Source organism: Castor canadensis, chromosome 14 (assembly GCF_047511655.1).
Source record: "Castor canadensis chromosome 14, mCasCan1.hap1v2, whole genome shotgun sequence".
Lineage (NCBI taxonomy): Eukaryota > Metazoa > Chordata > Mammalia > Rodentia > Castoridae > Castor > Castor canadensis.
This window is the reverse complement of record NC_133399.1, coordinates 110,381,828-110,404,196: the sequence shown is the minus strand read 5'-3', so window position 1 is coordinate 110,404,196 and position 22,369 is coordinate 110,381,828. Positions and strand designations below refer to the sequence as shown.

The following is a 22,369-nucleotide window of genomic DNA, read 5'->3' as shown; positions in this document are numbered from 1 at the left end:
ACTGGCATTATTTTCTTTTAGCACCTGAAATACTTTGTTCCATACCCTCCTTGCTTTTAAGGTTTCTATTGAGAAATCCATGGTTATTCTGATGGGTTATCCTTTATATGCGAGATGTCACTTCTCTCACAATTTTCAGTATTCTTTCCTTGTTTTGCACACATAATGTTTTAATTATGCTACATCTTGGAGTAGTTCTTTTCTTCTGGTCTTGTCTGTTGGGTCTTAAAAGCCTCCTGTACCTAAATGGTTGTCTCTCAAAATTTGGAAAATTTTCTTCTTTTATTTTATTGAACATGTTTTTTATCCCTTTAGTTTGCATTTTGTCGTCTTCTATGCCCATGAGTCATAAGTTTGGTCTTGTAATAGTGTTCCAGAGTTCTTGCATGACCCATTTTTAGTTCTTTATTTTTTTGTTTTCCTTTTTCTTCATCTTGGCTGTTCTGATACATCTACCATATCATCCAGCCTTGATATTCTGTCTTCAGTTTGATCCACTCTACTGGAGAGACTTTCCTACTTGAGTTTTTTAAGTGACTCATTGAGCTTTTCATTTCCAGAATTTCAGTTTGATTCTTTTTCTGGATTTCTGTGTCCTTATTGAATTTCTCTTTTATATCCTGCACTGTTTTCCTAATGTTCAGCTTTTGTTTATATTCTGTTTGAGTTCCTTCAGCTGTTTGTTTCCTCATTGAATTCATTCATTTTTACAAAATTTTATCATTTTTACATTTATTTAAGTGTGTATACATAGGCCACTTTCCCTCCCCCATTGATTTTTTTTTACACATGCATTCTTTCATTTTATCATAAGTCATGCTTTTGAGTTCTTTAGGCTTTCTTCTTCTTCACTATGCTTGGTGTCTGTTATCACCCTTTTGGGATGTTGTGTTGCCTTGTTTTTTCATATTTCTTGTGTGTCTACATTGAGATTTACACATGTGAGGCTGAATTCATTGGTTGGTAGTTCTAATCACCAGTGGTCATGTCAGCATTTGGTCTTCAGTTGATGTTACCACTGACTTTGGACTATATTTCCAAGCATGTGTTAGTTACATGACCTTAGACAATTTATTTTAGACTCTTTCCTTATTTGTAAGCAAGGGATGATAAAAGTTGTATCATAGGGCTTTTGCAAATGACACAATATTTACACAAAATACAGTATATAATATATATCTAATAAGTTGTCTCTGCTAACTTAGAAAGTGGAGGAAAGGAGCCCCCCTGTAAGTCTCTTGGTAATGGCAAATATTGATATAACTGCTCTGTGGGGTAAAGCAGAAGGGCCAACAAAATTGGGTTTAAGACCTCAAATCAGCTGTTTTGGTCTGCTTCTTTTGTTTGCTTTATTTATTTTTTGGTGGTACTAGGATTTGAAGTCAAGACTTTGGCACTTGCTAGGCAGGTGCTCTATCACTTAAGCCACACCTGCAGCCCATTTTGGTCTACTTTACAAAGGACAATCAAGGTTTATCATGTCTTATGACTACATTTCTTTAAGAAATATATATCACACTGGAGGCCAGTGGCACACCATTGTAATCCTAGCTACTCAGGATGCAGAGATCAGGAGGATTGCAGTTCAAAACCAGCCTGGGCAAACAGTTTGCGAGACCCTATCTGGAAAAAAGATCCTTCACCAAAAGAAAGGGCTGATGGAGTGGCTCAAGGTGTAGGCCCTGAATTCAAACCCCACTACTGCAAAAAAAAAAAAAAAAAAAGTGATCAAGGTACTGGCAGAGCTGTTGTCCTTTTCAGAGGTTTCAGGGAACTCCTGTTTCCCTGCATAGGGTACCTACCATACTTGGTAGAGTGCTCCACTTTCACCATCTTGAAACTCATGAGAATTTTGCGCTGGGACCAGCAAATTATAGACTGACTGCTTCTACCACTTCCTTACTCTCTCTGAACATGGTTTGTTTTCTTTTAGGCTTAATTCTAACCTCTTTCCATGCCAGCAGCAGCTCCTGTTTGCCTTTATTCTACAGTCCCCACTGTCAGGATATTTCTGCCAGTCATTTCTCAGCCATCAGTAACCTGTTTGTCTTCTCCCTTTGTTAGCACTGAGAAAAGAACGTCACAAAGTCTATGCAGACTGCCTTTGGTACCCATTTCATGCCATCTGATTTCAACTGAGCCAGCACCATGTGATCAACAATTCTTCTGTTTTTCTCTTTTTGACTCCTTTTATAATTTTCACAGATTTCCCCCCTAACATTCAGTGTGTCTTCACCTTCATGAGTTATGTTTCTCTGGCAAGAGTGCACTTGATGTGCTTTTCAAACTCCAAAATCTTAATTTGGTTTCTCTCTAACTGACTTACTGTATTTGGAGAAAAGTTTTCTCTTAGACATGACAACGACAGCAGCTTTGATGCTCTTGACTTTGTCTCTGAAATGTCATTTTAGTGGTCTTCTTGCTACTTCACCCTCACTCTCTTCTCTACTGGGGTTTCCCTTAGTCTGCAAATGTAGTTCAATTCTCAAATAAATAATAGGCTAATCTGCATCTGCATACCATTCCCTTTGTACTCATCTTCAAAGTTTTGAGCCCTTTCCTTTCACTCTCATATCTGATTCCATCTACTCTGCAGAAATTTAGCCCCTTTTAGCTTACCAGTGGTCTCCAGAGTATCATTTTTTATCAGTAGTCTTGTTAATTTCCATGTTACTTTTGACATTATTTATGACCTCATTTTATAATAAGGAAACAGTTTTTAACTTTATTGTAGTAAATGATGCAGTATATATGTTATATATATGTATATGGTTTTTTTAATAATGGTAAATACCACTTCTTCCTTTAAACATTCTCTTCCCTTGGATTTTTTATTACATTGATTTTCCTCATTTTTAAAAGAAAACTGGCTTCTCCTATTCTGTATCAACATTTTGTCTTGTCTTTTAAAAAAGAAAATGGATGCTCCCTAAGTCTATCTATGCCTCTTTTATCTCCTGTCCATTTCTGTTCTGAACCCACTGCCAGGATGGCAGTTGTTGTATGCATTTAAATGACTCCCACATGTGTTCTCTGGGTAACTCTTGCCATTTTACACACCATATCTCTGACTGCTTCTAGAATGTTCTGTTATTTCAGCCTCAGCACACACTGTTTGAGCTCATGTTCTCTTCCCGCCCACCCCCTTTTCTTTGCTGAATGGGATCTGCACACACAGACATACTTCCCTAGCTCTTCTGGCCATTTGCCTTCTATTTCTGATATAACATAGCCTCATCTTCCAGGGCAGAAGCCAGACTGTTTCTTAGTCCTTCTCCTTTAGTGACCATTTTCATTTATTTCCTAGGTTTAGTATTTATACATCATGGACTGCATTTTCTTTTTCATTCTGCCTCTGTGCACAGGCTCTACAGATCCTCCAAGCCCTCACCTCTTCACCTTTGTCATGAGTTGTCCACTTCCACCTTGACTGCTTTCCAATGTCATGTCTTCTTCTACAGCTTCCAGAAGCAGATACAAGAGATTTTAAAAACTCTTGATGTGCGAGTAATACTTTTATATTCTGAGAATATTTTGTGTCTCATATATTGAAGACATTGTTCAGTGTACTATAGCTGCATAAGGTTTCTATTGCCTCATTCATCTCTAATACATGCTTATAGTTTTAGAATGTATCTTGCTTATTAATACTTAGGGAATACAAAAATTACTAACTAGACACTATAAGGCCTTGCTGGCTGTATCACTTTGAGACAATTTACTTCTTTGAGTCTTACTTATCTTATGAGAACCAAGTGAGATTAACATAAAGTACATTGCAGACTGAATCGTACATATAAAAATAAAATTTCCTACATGAATCATTTGAAGTTTTCTAATGTGTCTACTTATTTATAGTATTTCCAAAACACAATACTACTCAGTTTCAGTTATACCCAATCATCAGCATAAATGGCCCGGAGGGAGAGACGTGATCAGAGGGTATGGTGGGTTACCTTTCATTCTGAGTAGAGATCAAAGAGGTCAGGAGACGGACAAAAGGCAGAGCAGACACCAAACAGGCCGTCCGTGTCCACCAGTAAGATGAGCTTAATTAGCTACCATTTCTCTCTGCTTAGGGCTCAGAGCTTTTGTGAACTTCCCTGGAGGCTGTATGAAATCCCCATTTGTTTGGCTCAAGCTAGAGCAGTTAAGAACATCTTATTATTTGGGTTTCTCTCCCTAATTCTAATTGGTCTCTATATTATTATTATGAAATTGTTTTTGTAATAATGATGTAAGGTTTCAGGATACTAGGATATCACTCTTTGGTGTTGAAAAACACTTGGTCAGGTTGCAAACCATTCCACTGTAGACCAGAGGGCTCATGGACTCTGACACAGGATGGGGAAACTTCCTTCTGAGTCATCAGAGAAGGGCCAGGTTTTATTTGTGTTAGTGCTAAGTGCAACTTTTATTGCTGTAGTTGGGAATTAGTGCCCATGTGTTGAGACATACAGGAACATTTGCTGCGGTGGTTTTCCTTGCCTTAGTGTTCCCATCTCACGTATCCAATCCTTGAGTCTCCATTCCTGTTATTTCACAAAAAAACTGGTCAGGCCAGTTGTGGTAGCACATGCCTGTGGCCCAGCACTCAGGAAGGGGAGGCAGCAGGACCGCAGGTTTGAGGCCAGCCTGGGCTATGGCGTTAAGACCTTGTCTCACTGGTCAACAACATGTGTCTCAGTGACCACTTTCTTCACCATGAGTGTTTTCTTCTCTGGGCATCTGAGCCACCACAGTCGCCTTATTTCCCTCCTTTCTCATATCTGTTCCTTGTCAAGACCTGGAAAACAAAGCCTGGAATCTGCAGGATTTAGATTTGACTTAGAAAATGTATTCAGAGTGCTGAGAGCTATTCCCAGTGTGTTCCTCAATTAGATTTTTTTTCTTAGTTTTGTTTACATATTTTAGTGTTTATTTTATATTCATTTGTCACAAAGTTGACTTTTCCAAACCTTCAGTATAACCCTTTCATTTTCTTTGAAATGGTACCTTTTGGCCTGGTGTGGTGGTATACTCTGTAATCCCAGCTACTTGGGAGGCAAAGATCAGGAGGATTGTGGCTTGAAGCCAGTCTGAGAAAAATATGTTAGTGAGACCCCTCATCTCAACCAATAAGTCAGGTGTGGTGGCTTATGCTTGTAATATCCTACTTATGTGGGAGGCATAAGTAGGAGGATTACTCCTGGGGCAAAAATGCAAGACTCCGTGCAAAAAAGAGCTGCGGGTGTGGCTCGAATGGTAGAGTTTTTGTCTAGCAGACATGAAGCTCTGAGTTCAAACACCAGTACCACCAAAAAAAACCCAAACAAAAAAATACTCAAGGTACCTCTCTAGCTAAAAGGTATCTTCTAGCTAACTTACAAGGATCTGTACCAATACTGGATAAGCTCCAATGGCAGAGAACTTACTAACAAAGACATGTTTCTCAGCTGGTACACTTTGCAGACTCTTGTTATAAATTTGTGAGTAAATTACACTTCTGCCCTGGGGATTAAGTTGAAGATGTGGTTATAGGAATCTTCTTCTTTCCCACACCACCCTGCATTTTAAAAATTCTTCTGGGGACAGTCCCATACCATCGCTTTCCTTCCTGTGCGCTGCTTTCCCTGCAGAGAGGCAGCAGAAAACCTAAGTCAGGTTCTTTCTAGTCTGTGTCGTGTCACATCTCAAGGGCTACTGTTTCTGCGAAGTTGTTAGAAAGTGTCATCGAGGAAAGGGGAACAGAGCACTGGAGAAGATGCAGTTCTGTATAATTGCAGTATTAAGTATATCTGAGCAAATTCCCACTGAACAACATACAAACACCTAAACAACAAAGGACAAGAATGGAAAAAAGGTCACAATAAAGGGGGGGACTCACGGGAGAAGGGAGTAAAGGAAGGAAGTTAAGAAGGTAAATGTGGGTGATGTACTTTCTATACAAGAATGAACATAGAATTTTTACACCTGTTGAAATCATCATAAGATGGGGGACTAAGGTAGAAAGAAAGGAGAAAAATGGAGGAGATGAGCCAATTTGAGTTACAATACAAATATACATGGAAATGTCATAGTGAAACGCTCTGTATAGATATCTTAAACAAACAAAAATGCCTTTTTTCATATGAAGGACATGAAGCTAAAACAGGTCCTGTCTGGGTGTTGGTACCAGCAAGGGAGGAATTTAAGGAAAGGGTGTAGCAGGGTAAAGGTGGTAGAAATTTTATGACATGGAGCAATAAGACCTGTTGAAACTATTCTAAGAGTGGAGAGAGGAGAATAAAGAATGATGAAAGGGTGAATCTAACTAAGATATATTTTAAGCACTTCTGTAAATGTCACAGTGTACCCCCAGTACAACAATAATATGCTAATATAAAAGGAAATAAAAAAGTACCCTATATACCCAAGAAGATTTAAATCATATTTATGCAACAGCTTGTACAAATGTAATATTCACATTCAGTGTATGTTTATGTGTGTTTTCACTCTTATGTAAGAACCAAAGGGTGAAAACAGCCATGATGAACAGGTAAATAAAATGTCCCCCAAATGGAATATTATTCATCCATAAAAAGAGTAAAGGCTTGACATGCAGCACCAATGAATGAACCTTGAAAATATGCTAAGTAGAAGAAGCCAGGAGCAGAGAGTCACATGTCGTATGACCCATTCTCGTGAAATGTCCAGATGGGCAGAGCCTTAGGGACAGAGAGTAGAACAGTGATCATTAGGAGCAAGGAGAGTCAGTGTCTGTCAGTGCTGTGGCCAGCTGCTTGGGCAGCCAGAACAGTCGGGAGCTAGTGGGGATGGTTGCATAATTCTGAATAGACCTGAAACCACTCAATTGTACACTTTGTCTTTTTTTTTTTTTTTAAGCACACTATGGTCTGTTTATTCAGTTTATTCCAAACATTTCAGGTGTGTTTCATCGTGCCTGATCAAGGACCAGCTTTCACTTCGGAGGTTGTGTGTGTGTGTTTGTGGGGGCGGTGGTTTATTCACTTGATTCCTCTTCCCCCAGTCTCAATGTGAGCTGAAGAAGAGTTGAAGGAATCAAGACTAGGATTCAGAAATTATGCATTATGCTCCTATGATGTGAGTGACCCTTGGCGAGATGCTGCCACCTTTATGCACTTGGTGGACACAAGGATCCTGACGTCTGCCCTGTCAGGGTTGCTAACATGAGGGGCCTCCAACAGGTCTTGAGTGTCCAGCAGGGCGTCTTGTATGCATAAGTGTTTGACAAATGTGTGTTAAATGAATGTTGACTTAACTAGAAAAAGGCTTCCTAACCCTAAAATGGGTCAGTGGGAGGTTATGACATTAATAAGTTCCCGTATGTTGAACCAAATGTATTCCTAATTTACGATCACACCAAATCCACTTCTTTTTTAGGGCTTCCAGTATTAAAACATGTGCTGACACCAAGAATAAAGGCAACACATGTTGCTTTTGATTCTATGAAGAGCTATTTAGATGCAATTTATGATGTTACCGTGGTTTATGAAGGGAAAGATGATAACTGGCAACAGAAAGAAGCGCCGACCATGACTGGTGAGTGTGCTCTCACATACGGAGTCCCAGCACTATGTGATACACACAAGTCATAGATTCTTAATGAGTGCATGACTCGTTTTTTAAAAAAATAGGTAAGTGTACTTCCTTCATTCCTTTTTGTTGTCTTTTCTTTCTTTCTTGGGACAGGGTCTTCTTGCTATGTAGCCCAGGCTGGCCTGGAACCCATGACCCTCCTGCCTCTGTCTCCCGAGTGCTGTGATCACAGGTGTGCATCACTATCCTTTGCCCTCCTCTTCACATTTACTTGGATTTTTCAAGATGTTATTAATCTGTAACAGTCAAAATTTCTAACAAAATTTGGTACTGCGTTTGGTACATCTTTACTTCTTTTCGTGTGTGTGTGTGTGTGTTTTGTGTGTGGTGAGACTGGGGCTTGAGCTTAGGGCTTGGTGCTTGCAAAGCGGACAGTCCACCACTTGAGCCTCACCTGCAGTCTGGTTTAGTACTTCTTGACTGCCATATTAGTCTTATTTTCATGGTGGTAGGATTTGAACTCAGGATTTTGTGCTTGCTAGGTTGCTAGGCGGGCACTCTTCCCTACCACATCCTAAATGCATGGAGGAAGAAAACCCATTTTTGGCACTGGCTCCTTCTGCCCTTCTTGTTCACTAAATGTAAGCCAACAGTGGCTTGTCACCCTATGTATTCATTACAAATTGTCTGTTCTTGAAAAAGATGGTTTATCCAGTTGTCACATCCAGAAACCATTAAGAAAATAAAAATCTATCAGTTCATTCAATTAAGGATAAAGTATTTCTACAAGAAAAAATACACAAGAGTAAAATCAAGACTGAAGATAAACTCATTTGTAACTTAATCACAGATACTTTTCACTAATGGCTAAAGTATTCCTACAAATTGGTGAGAAGATGATCAGTAATTTAAAAGAAGAATGGATTAAGGATAAGAACAAATAGTTCACAGAAAAAAATGTTCGGCCTTATTCAGAGAGAAATGTAAATTAACCATAGTGGGATAGTATCTATCAGATTGACAGAAATCCTAAGGTTTGCTAACAGGCAGGAACATTTATACTTCACTGTTAGAAATGAGTGTAGTAGAACTTGTGTTGAGTGTCTATCATATTTATAATGTAACATGTTAGATTCAGCATTCCCACTTCTGAGACAGTATTCCACACATACACCTATGCATATGAGAAAAGACACACAGTTTTCCTTGTGGCTTGTTGATTTTAATTGTGAGTTGTGACCTGTAGCTTGTTGATATAAATGGGCTCTCATTGGGTCGTTATAATCTACTGGAGATTACAATTCATTTTAAGTGATGTGATTTCTCATGCAAGTTGCATTAGGTATAAAATTCCACAACTGGATTGTTTTAAGTACTTTGTGACTGAGTTTCATTAGTAGTAAAACCTCTGTACATAGTGGGCTGTCATTTCCCACTCATATGTTAGAGCCCATGATGTTGCTCGATTGTTCATTTATATGCCCCAAGCCAGTGTTCCTCAGAGCATTTAGGAGGATTATAGAGCCATGAATCATGGAGAGCAGGGCTTCAGCTTCATTTGTGACCGCTGACGTTGCCTGTCTCAATGTTGCTGCACAGGTTCAGTGCTAAGGAATCAGCTGAGACTCTCGGCATCCCTAGTCTGACAGCCAAGGCTTTTCAGGAGCTTCACATCAAAGAGTGTGGCAGCTGGCAGTGCTCCTTGTCCTTCCATTGTGGAGTGCAAGTTTCATTTAAAGGGAAGCCTTTAAACTAAGCCTGTCTGGTCATCCTCTGGTGATTTATCTGCACTGGTCATCAGAGAGCTCCATGGATCTTATCCATAATGGCAGAGGGGGCACAGCAGAATTTGATTGTAATTGCTTTTAAAAAATCCTGTTTCTAAAATGAGTGGTCTACCATAATGAATTGTATGCTTAATGATCGTTGATATTCTGTTAAGCATTCTATATAATCCTAGCAATATTTTTCCTATTATTATTATATTACATATACATATTTCCTATTTCCATTAGCATTTTCATATTGCAGGACAAATATTTCATATTGGAGGGGAAAGTTACAGGTAATCCAAAACAACTCTACAAGCACACTTGTTTAGATACAGCTGCAGTGAGTGGATATTTTCCTTTAACTCTTTGTTTTTTTAATCATGCCTTATTTTTTGGTTGTTATTGGTGTCCTGGGGTTTGAATGCAGGGTCTCACACTTGCTAGGCAGGTGCTCTACCATTTGAGCCATTCTGCCAGTCCTTTTTTGTGGTGGGTTTTTTCAAATTAGGGTCTTGCGAACTATTAGCTCAGGCTGGCTTCGAACCGTGATTAGCATAGTACTCATCTCTGATTATTTCTGGTGCAGTGCTGTAGAGTGTAAGGAAAGCGTAACAACTGCACTTCAAATGTTAGAAGTCAGTACTTTGTGCTTGGGAGGCGTCCAGCAACACCTGTCAGCTTCAGGGGAAGAGGCACTGGTCCTATGAGGTGTAGGGGCACTGAAATGTAGCAGACGCTTTTGTTGTTCTCCTAAGCCTGCACGCACTCCCATGCTCGCAGCACACGGTTCTGTGTGGCACGTGCTGTTATCTCCTGGCATGATGAAGAAAATGAGGCTCAACAGAGCTGGTGATGATGGAGCCCCTCAGCCAATACACTGTGGTTAAGTGCCCCGCTGGGAACTGGGAGAACAGCAGTGGGTGACACTCGGGGGTTATAATACTGAAGACAGGAAATGTGTGACAGAAGTATTTTCTTATCTCAAAAACACCACAAAAAATGGCTGGTGGAGTGCCTCGAGGTGTAGCCCTGAGTTTACACTCCAGTACTGCAAAAAAAAAAAAAAAAGTACCATGTTGACTGGGTAACTATTAATTATGGGGATCCAGACCATTAAGTGGAGGTAAGAAAAAATAGGTGTCAGAGTCTGTCGTTTTATGTACCAGAAACAATGAGGTAGGGTGAGAAGTTGTAATAAGGCTGGTTAGAAGTTGCAGGAGCTAACACATACATGCTGTGTGCTAGGCACTGTGCCACGTGCTCGCGCTTTCCCCCGTCAGGCAGTGTGCTTCCTGTCATCTCATCCTCACAGAGGCCTGAGAGACGGCCAGGGTGCACCACTGCCCATGCCCAACCCCTCATAGTTCTGTTCCTAAGAGAACCTAGAAGCAGCTCTTTGATTATGTAGGAGAAAATAGAATAGGAGGAAAGTGAAGGCAGGAATATTGTTTGAGTGCTTTGCTTACTTACCATCAAAGCCAGTTCACTCCTCAAAGTGCATAGAAAGACAGGGTATTTTTGATGACTTAAGTGCTTCATGTTACCAAGGCTTATGAAAGTAAAGAGCACCTTAGAGTATTCAACAGAGGGGGTGTGTGGGGTCAGGGGAGTAAAAAATTTTCAAGGGTAAGCCTTAAGTCTTCCTCAGGCTGTGGAATGCATAATTCACTGTTTCTTAGAGTATGCCTTTGAATACATTTTCAACTTGAGATAAAAGTCTCCTGCTCCTCCTACCTACCTAGGGAACATAGTCTTCTCTTAAATCCCTGAAAGCTGTTTCATTGTTCCTTAAGGAACTTCAATATGTTAATTTTCTCACATGGAGTTCCTAGGCTTAGAGTTTTGTTTTTGAGGGGGGGAGGTGTGTGTTCCTGGGGTTTGAACCCAAAGCCTTGCACTTACCAGACAAGTGCTGTATTACTGAGTTACATTCTCAGCCCCTGATTTTTGGATGCAGGGTTTTGCTGTCTAGCTCAGATTGGCCTTGAACTTGATCCTTCTACCTGAGCCTCCTGTGTGCTGGGATTGCAGTAGAGTCCTTCTTATAATAAATACTGGCCTCATCCCTTGTATATCTCAGGCAGAAAGATGGTCTCCTTTTTTCAAATCAGTATGCCTTAATGACAGTTATTTAAGGGCTCATCGCCTTTCCATAGTAAGAATTTTTATTTCCGCCTCCCCCCCTTTTTTGTTTGTTTGTTCTTTTATTTTGAGATAGGGTTTCACTATGTAGCCCAGGTTGACCTTGAACTCTCAGTCCTCCTGCCTCAGCCTCCAAGGCACCACCACACCCAGCTCTAACACTGTATAATATGTTAAAATTTGTTCAGGACCAGGAAAGGCAGGAATATCAGTATTTAAAACCAGTAGTCAAGTCACAGACGAAAGACAGCTGCTTGTCCAGGTTTGTCGGCTGTGCAGCAGTTAGTATCAGAAGCCGATTTGTCACGCCAGCACAGGATGATTGAGTGCTCTGTGTGCCCAGTTCTTTGCCAGGTCAGGAGGCCTAGCAGTGAGCTACAGACACTCCTTTGCTTTAGGAGCTCACTGTCTGGAGGAATATGGCAGGAAATTGTGTGCTGGGTGAGTGCTGGCTGGCGTCTGAATGGAGTGATGAATGTGCTGGCAGTCAGTGTCTCTGTCCCTTCAGATTGGGTGGGGACTTTTAGTTAGAGTTAGGCTTCCTATTCATGGACTGCCTAGAGAACTAAAAGCTGTTACAACCTCTGGTGGCTGCCGGTTTAATTAATAACTTTTGTAATTGTAGTAGACTTGGAAATTAAAACATGCTTTTCCATTCCAGCTTGAAACTCCAAACCACAGGTTTATGGTTTTTGTTATTTAAACATTTTTGCCTTATTACTTTATTTTCATTGTAAGTTACTTTATAGAATCATGAGTTCTACAATAGTAAAAAGTAAATATTTTTGTTCTTTGTTAGACTTTCTCTGCAAAGAATGTCCAAGAATTCATATTCACATTGATCGCATAGACAAAAAAGATGTTCCAGAAGAACAAGTGTACATGAAAAGATGGCTTCATGAACGTTTTGAGATAAAAGATAAGTGAGTACAGCAGTTCTAGCACCGCATACACCTTGATCAGTTTCACTATAGTAAACAATCTGAAATGAATTTAAGCAGTTTCTATTAGGTTGAGAATGCTTTTTACAAAGTCAAGCTAAATCTTATTCCATGCATATCTGTTTGTGTTTTAAACTTTAGTTTTACAAGTCACTGTAAAAGAAATTGTTATGGTAGGCCTATCTATAGTATTTCCTGGACAGTAATACTATGTGGTAAGATGTAAATAAAACACTTGTTAAAAAGAAACCTTTTGGATGTAAGATGCCCATACCTGCCTTCCTGTGTCAGACAAAGTGTTATCACTGTACGCAGATGAGCTGCCGATTTGCGGGCTTTCCTTGCACAGAAAGCAAGGGCATGGGACTGCAGGATTGTGTCCGACACTCAGGTGGACATGACACCAGTGTATTTGTTAAAAGATGAAGGGTCACTTGCCATTTTTGCAAGGAAAATGTCTCCATTCTATGGTTAGTATGTTGGGGCCTAAATAGTTCCTGGCATCGATGGTGTTTTGTCCATGCTAACAGCACTTTGGAGTAAACAGTGCTGAACGTTGCAGAGAGTTGTGTGTCATTAAACTGTAGGCATGCTTGCATACCTCTCAGGTAGGCACAGCTTGAAGAGTTCAGAGAGGAGTGAACGATGCATCTGCTGAAAAGAGAGCCCTGAGCCAACATGTGATGGGTGACGTCAATATACTGTTAACATCTTTGATTAAATAAAGACATTTTAGGATTTCCTTTTCTTTTGGTGAGATAAAAAGTGATTCTTAAGCTAGGTGCTGGTGGCTCATGCCTATAATCCTCGCTACTTGGGAAGCTGAATTTGGGAGGATTGTGGTTCAAGGCCAGCCTGGGCAAATAGTTCACAAGATTCCATCTCCAAAATAACCAGAGCAAAATGGACTGGAGGTGTGATGAAAGTGGTAGAGCACCTGCTTTGCAAATGCAAAGCCCTGAGTTCAAACCCCAGTCCCACCAAAAAAAAAAAAAAAGTGAGTCTTAGGTTTAGATGTGGTATTTGTGATATTTAGAAGTTGAATTTTCTTCACGTATTTTCTTGGATGAAAACCTCAGGATTTTTATATTCTGTTTCTTTTCATATGAATGAAAGTTCTATAGTTTCTGAAGCATATCCTACTTTTTGAAAGATATGTTTTCAGCATTTATACTTTTTAATCCTCTTTGAAAAGACATGTCCATTAACTAGAGAATACACCATTACTAAGTCTGCATTGAAAAATACCATTTAAAAAATAAAGACTTAAAAACTACTTCTAGAAATTTTACCCAAGTCTTTCATTCTTCTAGTATGCTTCTGTTTGGGAGACTCCGTTGTTCTTCCTTTTGTTTTATAAATATTTCGTAAATAGCATTCTGGGTTAACTTAAGTGAAAATTATTAAAAGTGTAACAGTTAAATTTAGTGTTAAATTTGTATATTTCATTCACTTACAGTGGTATATGAAATAATTTAGTAAGCCAATCATTCAGGACTACTTTGATTATGGGAGAAATTTGAATACTAAGATCTATGTATATTGATATGAAAATATGTTTTCAAAATGAAAGACTAAATGTGTTTAAATTCCATTTATTTTGTATTACAGATATTCATATGTATTTAGGATGAATGCATATTTTAAAACAGTGGATCTCTGTAGGGATGTAATTAATGATGCAGAAGAAGCATTTTCCCTTTCTGTACTTTTTGTGTTGTAGGCTGTTATTTCATATTCTGATGTTACAGCCTTATATTTTTTAAGTAAGTTGGGGAAATGAATGAACTATACTATTGTTTGCTTATTTTGTCTGCTTTTATAATGCCATGGGAATAAGGGTTTTTTGGTGAGACTCCGTAAGAACTGCTGGTCTTTTCTTTCACTTCTAGTGAGGTGGAGCTATAGGAAGGAGGACGAGAGGCTAAAATGGTCATTATCCCTATGTGAGTCAGACTGCTACAAAATTCTATAGACCAAAAGTTTAAAAAACAAAATCCTCATCAACTGGCTTTAAACCATGTGTTTTGAAATGAAGTTCATACTTAGTAATCCCAGAGCATAGTGCAGATATTTTAAAAGAGTGTGAACGGTTGTACCACCTTTCTGTTTCCATATTCATCCTTATTTTTCAAGGACCTGGATTTTCCCCAGCACGATAGACACCCAGTAGATTAGATGTTGAACTTGAATATTGAAATGACTGAAACTGAAACTCAATTCTACTTTTCATTCTGGCCATAGGTTGCTTATAGAATTCTATGATTCACCAGATCCAGAAAGAAGGTACAGATTTCCTGGGAAAAGTGTTCATTCCAAACTAAGTCTCAAGAAGACTCTACCCTCAGTATTGGTCTTAGGTGGTTTGACTGTTGGGATGCTTATGACCGAGGCTGGAAGGAAGCTGTATGTGAACACGTGGCTCTATGGAACCCTCCTGGGATGCCTGTGGGTGACTGTGAAAGCGTAATCAGGTGCTGTCTCCAGTCATCGGAACATGCTGCACATTACACCAGGTTGTTTCCTGAATTAAGAAGTGTAAATAAAGCCTTGTTGATTGAACACTGGATAAGACAGAATTTGTATCTAAAGCCGGTATGCAATTGATCTTGAGCAAACATTCATGGTTTTTCAGCTTTAGTGCTAGCACTGCTGGGACAGTAAAAGCTGAGTGGAATTTATGCTATTCTTTACATTTCCTGTGAACTAATGTCAGCTCGCGAAGATGATTAGGGTTGTATAATTTGCTATTGTTTTGTCATTCAGATGGCTGTATTTTTAACATTAATTTGCAGCATATTTTATTACATTCATTTTTTTCCATTTTTTACAACTTGATGGCTCCAAGCTCTTCTCACTGAAGTATTCAGTATCTTGCAGCTCTGTAATATTGACTTTTTCTTGGTGTCTGCAAATTAATGAAAGAAATGGTATTTACATATCAAGATGTTCAAAGGAAAGGGCAAGAATGTTCATGGGGGAAGGAATGGTGTTAGTTCTGTTGCTGTTGTATTGTGTGATTTAGCTGATTGACTTTATGTTTGCAAAATAATGATGACCACTTCTAATACCAACTGAAACCTCTTAATTTACATACCTGCTACGCAAAAGAATAATGTACAAAATGTCAAAAGGACGTTTAAGTTAAAATTGTGACTCTGATTCACTGTGGCAAGACTTTGGGTTGCCCTGCTTTTGAAGATTGAAGCTACACTTTAGTACCTCCCAACATGTGTGCCATAAGTGCTTAAACACATTAAGGCTTCCTGTTGTTTTTATATCAGATAATCAGTGTGAACCTTCCTGGGCCTGATTGCACAGACAGATCCTCAAGGTGACCTGAGGCTGTGGACATTGCCACTTGATTTGCTAGCGTGTGCCTTCTCCCTATTTTTCTTTGGTTTAGCAAAGTGTGTGATCCAGAAATCATTTTTGTGTTCTTCTGGTAGCTTTCCACTGGTTTGTAGTCTTTTTCCTGTAGCATCCCTTCAGTGTGCTCAGCAGCTTGCCCCGCAGACTACAGTGCAGAAATGCAGAGCCAGCAGTGTTGCCCTGGCTCGGAGCAGAGCTCCTTAGCTGGTGCAGGTGAGCTTCCCTGGCTATTGCTGGGTCATTTTGCATTTGTTGTGTCACAAAATTCAACTTCTTTAAGCCAGTGAAATACAGACTGAGTGGATTTATTTATTCCAGTTAGTTTTAGTGGAGCTACACAGTTGACATGTGTCACTTGAGAACACGAGCTAACTTTGCAGTCACCAAGTCTCACGGTCTTATCCTGGAACAGCACCCTCAAGTGTGATCCACTCTGTTTCTATGTTACAGCTCAGAAATGATTGCCTGCTAGTACTTTCAGACAACACTTCTGCTGACAGCTGAGTGATTTTTGTTGCATCACTGCATCAGTGATCAGGATGAAATGTACCAATTGAATCAGGGTTTAAAAAAAAAAAAGGAGGGAATTGTTGCCAGCATTACATTGCTTTTCCAAAACCAGAGAATGAACCACCTCAAGCCACACCTTGGAAGAGCTGTGTAGCGTGAATTGACTTCTATTCATTAGTATGTACAAGTGCACAATATTCACAAACACAAACTCATTTCCACAGAATACAGTTAGTCTAATTACAAAGGTCAAACTTGTGCAGAGTATTCTCATGCTGAGTTGTAATTTTCTTTTACCCATAGAGTGAAGTTTAGGTCAGTCCCAGGCCTGTGTTAAACATGTATGTTTTAGCAGTCCTAATTTCAGAGCGTGTTTCTGATTGCATCAAAATGAGTGTGGGTTGTGAAACTTGAAACATCACAGACGTGCTTCACAGTGCAGTTTTAAGAAGCAGTATCCTTGCAACTATGTGGACCATAGCTGATTTTGTTAAAGGGCAGAGTGACTTGCATAAGGTCACTTGAAAATGGTATTTCTTAGGACTGTATAAATTCTTAAAAGGTCTAAAAAATGTGGTGGTAGGAAAAAATGTATCAAAATGTTTGGAAAATTAGATGCTTCTTAACGTGGATTTTGTCTTGAATTAACTGTTTTTTAAAATTAAAAGCCCTATGCCTATCTATCAATCCTTTCACTATCATTGACACTTTTGTTTGTTTTACTATTGTTGATTTCTGGCTTAGTTGTTGCTTAGTTTTTCTTTATAAGAATGCATCAGAGCGCATGCTTTATGATTTTCAGACAAGGGTGTGTTTGGATGAAAGTAAAAAAAATAAAACCATTCACAGTCTCTGATGTCTGTGCTGTTTAATGTTTTGTGACCCCAATCTTCACCGTCACTTTTCTAGTTTCATAAAACAGGTGTACCAATTGACCCTGCATTTCGAATTTTTAAAACTATAATAGTTTTTCTAAGTATTGAGCAAAGTTTAAAAGAATTGAAATACCCAGAATTGTGAAATAGTATATATTCACCAACATAATTTCTAAGATGTATGGCTTTAAACTGTATAAACTCCTGTATATAACTTGTAAGATGGATGACCAGTATTAAATGCTTACCATTTCTGTAATCATAGAATGATTATGGTGAAACATGTCAAATGCCTAAAATAGCCAAGAAAAGTGCCAGTCTGGCTACTTCTTATGCATACTAATAATTTCTTTCATATGTTTCATTTTTAGAGTAACTTTCTTCTGTTATTTTGCATTTTTGCCCAAGCTAGCCTTGGACTATAATTCTCCTACCTATACAATTGCGTAGCTGGGATTCTGTACAGACATGCACGATCAACCTTGCATGTTTTGTTGAGATGGGATCTTGCTAACTTTTTGCCCAGGCTGGCCATGAACCACAGTCCTCCTGATCTTTGCCTCCTGAATAGCTGAGGTTACAGTCATGTAACTGCTATGCTCAGCCTCTTAATTCTCCTTTATATAGATTACACACAGATTATTTATGATATTACATGGCTTGTGCTTATCTTTTCTGAGTAGGTTTGTGTCAAATGACCCAACTAGATTGATCATTAACAAAAAATAGAAATAATATAAAATTTGCCAAAATGTAGATGCAACTAACTCCTGGATGTATACCAGACCCACATATGAGAAGACAGAAATGTCTATGTCTAATGAATGAAAGGAAATCTGATACCAGAGCAAACTCAGGAAGCATTTATGTTGATAACAGAGCAGGTCAGTTTTTCATCCAAATTCATAGAATCATGAATATAAAGGAAAAGTATATTATACAATTTTATAAATCTTCATATCTAAAAAACAGAAAGATGCTCTTGGTCTTCCCTGTCAACAAGAAATACTTGACTAATAGAAATTATACCGTGCATACTATCTGATCACAATGCAGTAAAAGTAGAACTCAGCAACAAAAGTAAAGACAAAAACCATGCAAACAGCTGGACACTAAATAACTCATTACTTAATGAAGAATGGATCATCGATGAAATAAAAGAGGAAATTAAAAAGTTCCTGGAAGTCAATGAAAATGAAAACACAACCTACCGGAACCTATGGGACACAGCTAAGGCAGTCCTGAGAGGAAAGTTTATAGCCATGAGTGCATCTATTAAAAAGACTGAAAGATCCCAAATCGATGACCTAATGATACATCTCAAACTCCTAGAAAAACAAGAACAAGCAAATCCCAAAACAAATAGGAGAGAAATAATAAAAATAAGAGCTGAAATCAACTAAATAGAAACCAAAAAAACCATACAAAGAATTAATGAAACAAAAAGTTGGTTCTTTGAAAAAATAAACAAGATCGATAGACCCCTGGCAAACCTGACTAAAATGAGGAGAGAAAAAAACCCAAATTAGTAGAATCAGGAATGCAAAAGGGGAGATAACAACAAACACCATGGCAGTCCAGGAAATCATCAGAGACTACTTTGAGAACCTATATTCAAATAAATTTGAAAATCTTAAAGAAATGGACAGATTTCTAGATACATATGATCATCCAAAACTGAACCAAGAGGAAATTAATCACCTGAATAGACCTATAACACAAAATGAAATTGAAGCAGCAATCAAGAGTCTCCCCAAAAAGAAAAGTCCAGGACCTGATGGATTCTCTGCTGAATTCTATCAGACCTTTAAAGAAGAACTGATACCAACCCTCCTTAAACTGTTCCATGAAATAGAAAGGGAAGGAAAACTGCCAAACACATTTTATGAAGCCAGTATTACACTTATCCCAAAACCAGACAAAGACACCTCCAAAAAGGAGAACTATAGGCCAATCTCCTTAATGAACATTGATGCAAAAATCCTCAACAAAATAATGGCAAACCAAATTCAACAACACATCAAAAAGATTATTCACCATGACCAAGTAGGCTTCATCCCAGGGATGCAGGGGTGGTTCAACATACGAAAATCAATAAACGTAATAAACCACATTAACAGAAGCAAAGACAAAAACCACTTGATCACCTCAATAGATGCAGAAAAAGCCTTTGATAAGATCCAACACCATTTCATGATAAAAGCTCTAAGAAAACTAGGAATAGAAGGAAAGTACCTCAACATTATAAAAGCTATATATGACAAACCTACAGCCAGCATTATACTTAACGGAGAAAAACTGAAACCGTTCCCTCTAAAATCAGGAACCAGACAAGGATGCCCACTATCTCCACTCCTATTCAACATAGTACTGGAATTCCTAGCCAGAGCAATTAGGCAAGAAGAAGGAATAAAAGGAATACAAATAGGTAAAGAAACTGTCAAAATATCCCTATTTGCAGATGACATGATCCTATACCTTAAAGACCCAAAACACTCTACTCAGAAGCTTCTAGACATCATCAATAGCTATAGCAAGGTAGCAGGATATAAAATCAACATAGAAAAATCATTAGTATTTCTATATACTAACAATGAGCAAACTGAACAAGAATGTATGAAAACAATTCCATTTACAATAGCCTCAAAAAAAATCAAATACCTAGGTGTAAACCTAACAAAAGATGTGAATGACCTCTACAAGGAAAACTATAGACTTCTGAAGAAAGAGATTGAGGAAGACTATAGAAAGTAGAGAGATTTCCCATGCTCATGGATTGGTAGAATCAACATAGTAAAAATGTGTGTACTCCCAAAAGTAATCTACATATTTAATGCAATTCCCATCAAAATTCCAATGACATTCATTAAAGAGATCGAAAAATCTACCGTGAAATTTATATGGAAACACAAGAGGCCACGAATAGCCAAGACAATACTCAGTCAAAAGAACAGTGCAGGAGGTATCACAATACCTGACTTCAAACTATATTACAAAGCAATAACAATAAAAACAGCATGGTACTGGCACAAAAACAGACATGAAGACCAGTGGAACAGAATAGAGGACCCAGATATGAAGCCACAAAACTATAACCAACTTGTCTTTGACAAAGGACCTAAAAATATACGATGGAGAAATAGCAGCCTCTTCAACAAAAACTGCTGGGGAAACTGGTTAGCAGTCTGCAAAAAACTGAAACTAGATCCATGTATATCACCCTATACCAATATTAACTCAAAATGGATCAAGGATCTTAATATCAGACCCCAAACTCTAAAGTTGATACAAGAAAGAGTAGGAAATACTCTGGAGTTAGTAGGTATAGGTAAGAACTTTCTCAACAAAACCCAAGCCTTGTATGCACATATGAATAATAAAATAAAAAAAAATAAAATAATTTGCTAGAGACAAAAAAAAGAAATACTTGACTAATTTATCTTTATTTCTTTATTTTTTTTTCAGAAAAAATTCTAACTTAATGTTAAGGTTTTTTAGTGCTTTGTTAATTAAAAGAAAATGAAAAGATGGACCTGAAAAGTTAGTTGCTTGGGGATAAAAATCTGGTGATTAAAACCATTTTGCCTATGCATTGAGATGATTATTTGTTTTATGTGTGTTACATGTTTTCTTGTGAAAACAACTATAAAACATCACGTGTTATTTCAAAGGTATGCTTTGGTTTGAGATGGACCAGGCTTTGTTGAGTGCTTGCTGTGTGTCAGGCCAGGCGCTGTCCCTCACCTCACTGTCACACAAACCCCAGGTCCTTCAGCTTGGCCCAAGACAGCCATGTGAGGCAGACAGCCATGGCTGAGATCTGGTTCTACCACTAGTTAGCTGTTTAACCTTGGGCGAATCGTGTCCTAGGTTTATCATCTGTCATATATTGGTGATAATCACATTAGCTGCAGAGGATTGTTGAACAAATGAGTTAACACAGAGCATTGTGTCTGGTGCACAGAACCTAGCAGAGGCTAAAGTTTGTTTTATGCGTGAAAAATTGAGGTCAGATAGCTTGAATTAAATGCACATAGGAACGCAAGTCATAGTAACATGGTGCTCTCATTCTTTTCCGCTTAGCAAACATGTAATGCGGTATTTCAAGCTAGATCAATACCTAAGAGTGGGTGGCCATGACTATAATCCAAATGCGAGGCTTTCTTTAAAATTTATATCAAGCAGTGTGGAGATGACAAAAGGAAAGGTGCCTTTGTGTCTTACAAGAAGCCCTCATGGTCTCCAAACCAACTCTGCATCCTCAGGGTTGAGGGTGTGCCTGTCCTATCCTGCTTGGAGCAAAGGTGACATGGGCACACAGGTGATGAGTCATCACCTTAGGAGGTAAATCCAGACTGTAACGTAATCTGTGCTGCGTCACTCCATGTATGTGGCCTTAAGTCACACGCAAGCCCTCTATCTCGTGTGTGAGTTCATCATCGTCCACTGTTCTTTGATGTATCATGGAACTCAAACATGACTGCCCGGAATGTTTATTATGAAACTTCTTTTTGTCATTCAAGACCATGCTTACATTGGGCTCTATCCGTGCCTGCATGGGTTACTTTGTGGCTGGGTCAGAGGTCAGTTTCTTGATAATTCTGTGGACAGTTCAGCAGTTTTATTTGTCCAAGGTCACCTTCATTCTGTTTCTCACCTGCACCCATTCTCAGAGGTCGTTCCAGTCTACTGCAGGGAAGATGAGAGAGAATTCATCCCACCCAGCCCCAGCAGTGTTCCGCCCTCGCTAAGACAAAAAATAACAGCAGCCACATAGCAGGTCATCTCTTGCCTGTGAAATGGCACAGACAACCTGATTCATATCAAAGAACGGATGTAGTTGGGTTTTTTAACTTTATCAGCATACATTGATAGCACAGGGAGTTCCATTACGGTAATCCCATAGATGTGTACAGTGTACTTTGAACAAGTTCCCCACTCTATAGTATTCCCTTTGTCCCCCTCTTCCTCCCCCCATTTTCCAAACAGTGTTTGCTGGGGTTCATGTATTTCTTTTGTTGTTTTTCTGCCAGGAGAATGTTTATTTTGCATGTAGTTTTTAACTCGTTTTCCATCGGTTACATGTATTTGGTTTTTTTTTTTTTTTCATTTTTCTTTTATTATTCATATGTGCATACAAGGCTTGGTTCATTTCTCCCCCCTGCCCCCACCCCCTCCCTTACCACCCACTCCACCCCCTCCCGCAACCCCCCCTCAA

The 22,369-nt window shown here is 38.8% G+C and overlaps 1 protein-coding gene across 2 annotated transcripts in view; it reads left to right on the top strand.

Annotated features, from left to right (window-relative positions):
• The window catches only part of Agpat5 (1-acylglycerol-3-phosphate O-acyltransferase 5), a 45,195-nt gene extending 28,063 nt beyond the window's left edge, over positions 1–17,132 (top strand). For both annotated transcript variants that reach the window (XM_074055296.1, XM_074055295.1), the window contains 3 exons: positions 7,384–7,542; positions 12,253–12,376; positions 14,639–17,132. In XM_074055296.1, the coding sequence (XP_073911397.1) occupies positions 7,384–7,542; positions 12,253–12,376; positions 14,639–14,864 (509 nt within the window). In that variant the 3' untranslated portion in view covers positions 14,865–17,132. The remainder of the gene's footprint in view (positions 1–7,383; positions 7,543–12,252; positions 12,377–14,638) is intronic.
• The last annotated feature ends 5,237 nt before the right edge of the window (positions 17,133–22,369 follow it).